General features: G+C 59.3%; 1 protein-coding gene across 7 annotated transcripts in view; it reads right to left on the minus strand.

The window, feature by feature from the left end:
* Positions 1-601: 601 nt before the first annotated feature.
* The window catches only part of LOC144952365 (disks large homolog 1-like), a 209,621-nt gene continuing 207,978 nt past the window's right edge, over positions 602-2,244 (minus strand). For 2 of the 7 annotated variants that reach the window (XM_078882750.1, XM_078882749.1), the window contains one exon: positions 603-1,053. In XM_078882750.1, coding sequence (XP_078738876.1) covers positions 947-1,053 — 107 coding nt within the window. In that variant the 3' untranslated portion in view covers positions 603-946. Of the gene's footprint in view, positions 1,054-2,244 lie in introns of all 7 variants that reach the window. The other 5 variants (XM_078882752.1, XM_078882751.1, XM_078882755.1 and 2 more) reach the window with 3 other exon arrangements.

Here is a 2,244-nt window from a genome sequence, read left to right on the forward strand (position 1 = left end):
CTCCCGGTGACGGCCCGGTGAAGGCCCGCGTGGCGTGGCGTGGCGCTGGCTGCCGTGTCCATCTCGGGAAGAAGCGGCGGCGGCTGTGGCGGCTATGGAGGTCTCGGGTTGGAACTCCGGCGAGCGTGGGACGACGACTTCTCTCGCTCGCTCTCTCTCTCTCGCTGAGAGTCGCTCGGGGTACAGACGGTGGCGGTGATGGTGATGGTTGTGGTGGTGGTGGCGGTGGTGGTAGCTGTGGTGGTGATGGCGGTGGCTGTGGCGCCTACGGAGGTCTCGGGTTGAAACTCCGGCGAGCGTGGGACGACGACTTCTCTCGCTCGCTCGCTGAGAGTCGCTTGGGGGTGATGGTTGTGGTGGTGGTGGTGATGGCTGTGGTGGTGGTGATGGCTGTGGTGGTGGTGGTGGTGGTGATGGTTGTGGTGGTGGTGGTGATGGCTGCGGTAGTGATGATGGCTGCGGTGGTGGTGATAATGATGGCTGTGACGGTGGTGGTGGTGGTGATGATGGCTGTGACGGTGGTGGTGGTGGTGATGATGGCTGCGACGGTGGTGGTGGTGGTGATGATGGCTGTGACGGTGGTGGTGGTGGTGATGATGGCTGCGACGGTGGTGGTGGTGATAATGATGGCTGTGACGGTGGTGGTGGTGGTGATGATGGCTGTGACGGTGGTGGTGGTGGTGATGATGGCTGTGACGGTGGTGGTGGTGGTGATGATGGCTGCGACGGTGGTGGTGGTGGTGATGATGGCTGTGACGGTGGTGGTGGTGGTGATGATGGCTGCGACGGTGGTGGTGGTGGTGATGATGGCTGTGACGGTGGTGGTGGTGGTGATGATGGCTGCGACGGTGGTGGTGGCGGTGAGAGTGGAGGCCGGAGTGAGAGAGGCACCGGTAGCCCGTGTCCTCTACATCTCCCCGTCTCTCTCCTCTCCCCTCTGTCTCCCTCACAGCTTCTCGCGCGAGGCCACCCACACGAAGGGCCCCGACGAGTCGTCGATGACGGTCTTCACCTGCCGGTAGAGCTCGTCCAGCGTGTCGCCCTGCACCACGGCTGAGCGAGACCAACACACAACATCCACTTACAAGCCTTGCGGGGGCAATCGGCTGTGAGCCACGAGTAGAGACGCACACGCACGCACGCACACACACGCACGCACGCATGCCACGCACGCGCACACACGCGCACACACGCGCACGCACGCCCACACGCACACGCACGCCCACACACACACGCACGCATGCGCACACACGCACACACACACGCACACACACACGCACGCACACGCACACACACACACGCACACACACACGCACACACACACGCACGCACACGCACGCTCACACAGGATTCACGCGACCCCCAGCGCTGGTGACCACGTGACCAGGTGAGAGGCACCGGGTCCCCCCGTTTGCAAGAGCGAGTGAGAGGGTGAGTGAATGAGATGGTGAGCGGGTGAGTGAGATGGTGAGTGGGTGAGTGAGTGAGTGAATGAGATGGTGAGCGGGTGAGTGAGATGGTGAGTGGGTGAATGAGATGGTGAGCGTGTGAGTGAGATGGTGAGTGGGTAAGTGAGTGAGTGAGTGAATGAGATGGTGGGCAGGTGAGTGAGATGGTGGGTAGTTGAATGAGTGAGTGAATGAGATGGTGAGCGTGTGAGTGAGTTGGTAGGTAGTTGAATGAGATGGTGAGTGGGTGGGTGAGTGGGTGGGTGAGTGAGTGAATGAGATGGTGAGCGGGTGAGTGAGATGGTGAGTGGGTAAGTGAGTGAGTGAATGAGATGGTGGGCAGGTGAGTGAGATGGTGGGTAGTTGAATGAGTGAGTGAATGAGATGGTGAGCGTGTGAGTGAGATGGTGAGTGGGTGAATGAGTGAGTGAATGAGATGGTGAGCGTGTGAGTGAGTTGGTGGGTAGTTGAATGAGATGGTGAGCAGGTGAGTGCGATGGTAAGATGGTGAGTGAGATGGTGAGTGAGTGGGTGGGTAGTTGAATGAGATGGTGAGCGAGTGAGATGGTGAGTGAGATGGTGAGTGAGTGAGTGGATGGGTAGTTGAATGAGATGGTGAGCAGGTGAGTGCGATGGTAAGATGGTGAGTGAGATGGTGAGTGAGTGGGTGGGTAGTTGAATGAGATGGTGAGCGAGTGAGATGGTGAGTGAGATGGTGAGTGAGTGAGTGAGTTGGTGGGTAGTTGAATGAGATGGTGAGTGGGTGGGTGAGTGAGCTGGTGAGTGAGATGTTGAG

The sequence above is a fragment of the Lampetra fluviatilis genome, chromosome 67, assembly GCF_964198595.1.
Source record: "Lampetra fluviatilis chromosome 67, kcLamFluv1.1, whole genome shotgun sequence".
Lineage (NCBI taxonomy): Eukaryota > Metazoa > Chordata > Hyperoartia > Petromyzontiformes > Petromyzontidae > Lampetra > Lampetra fluviatilis.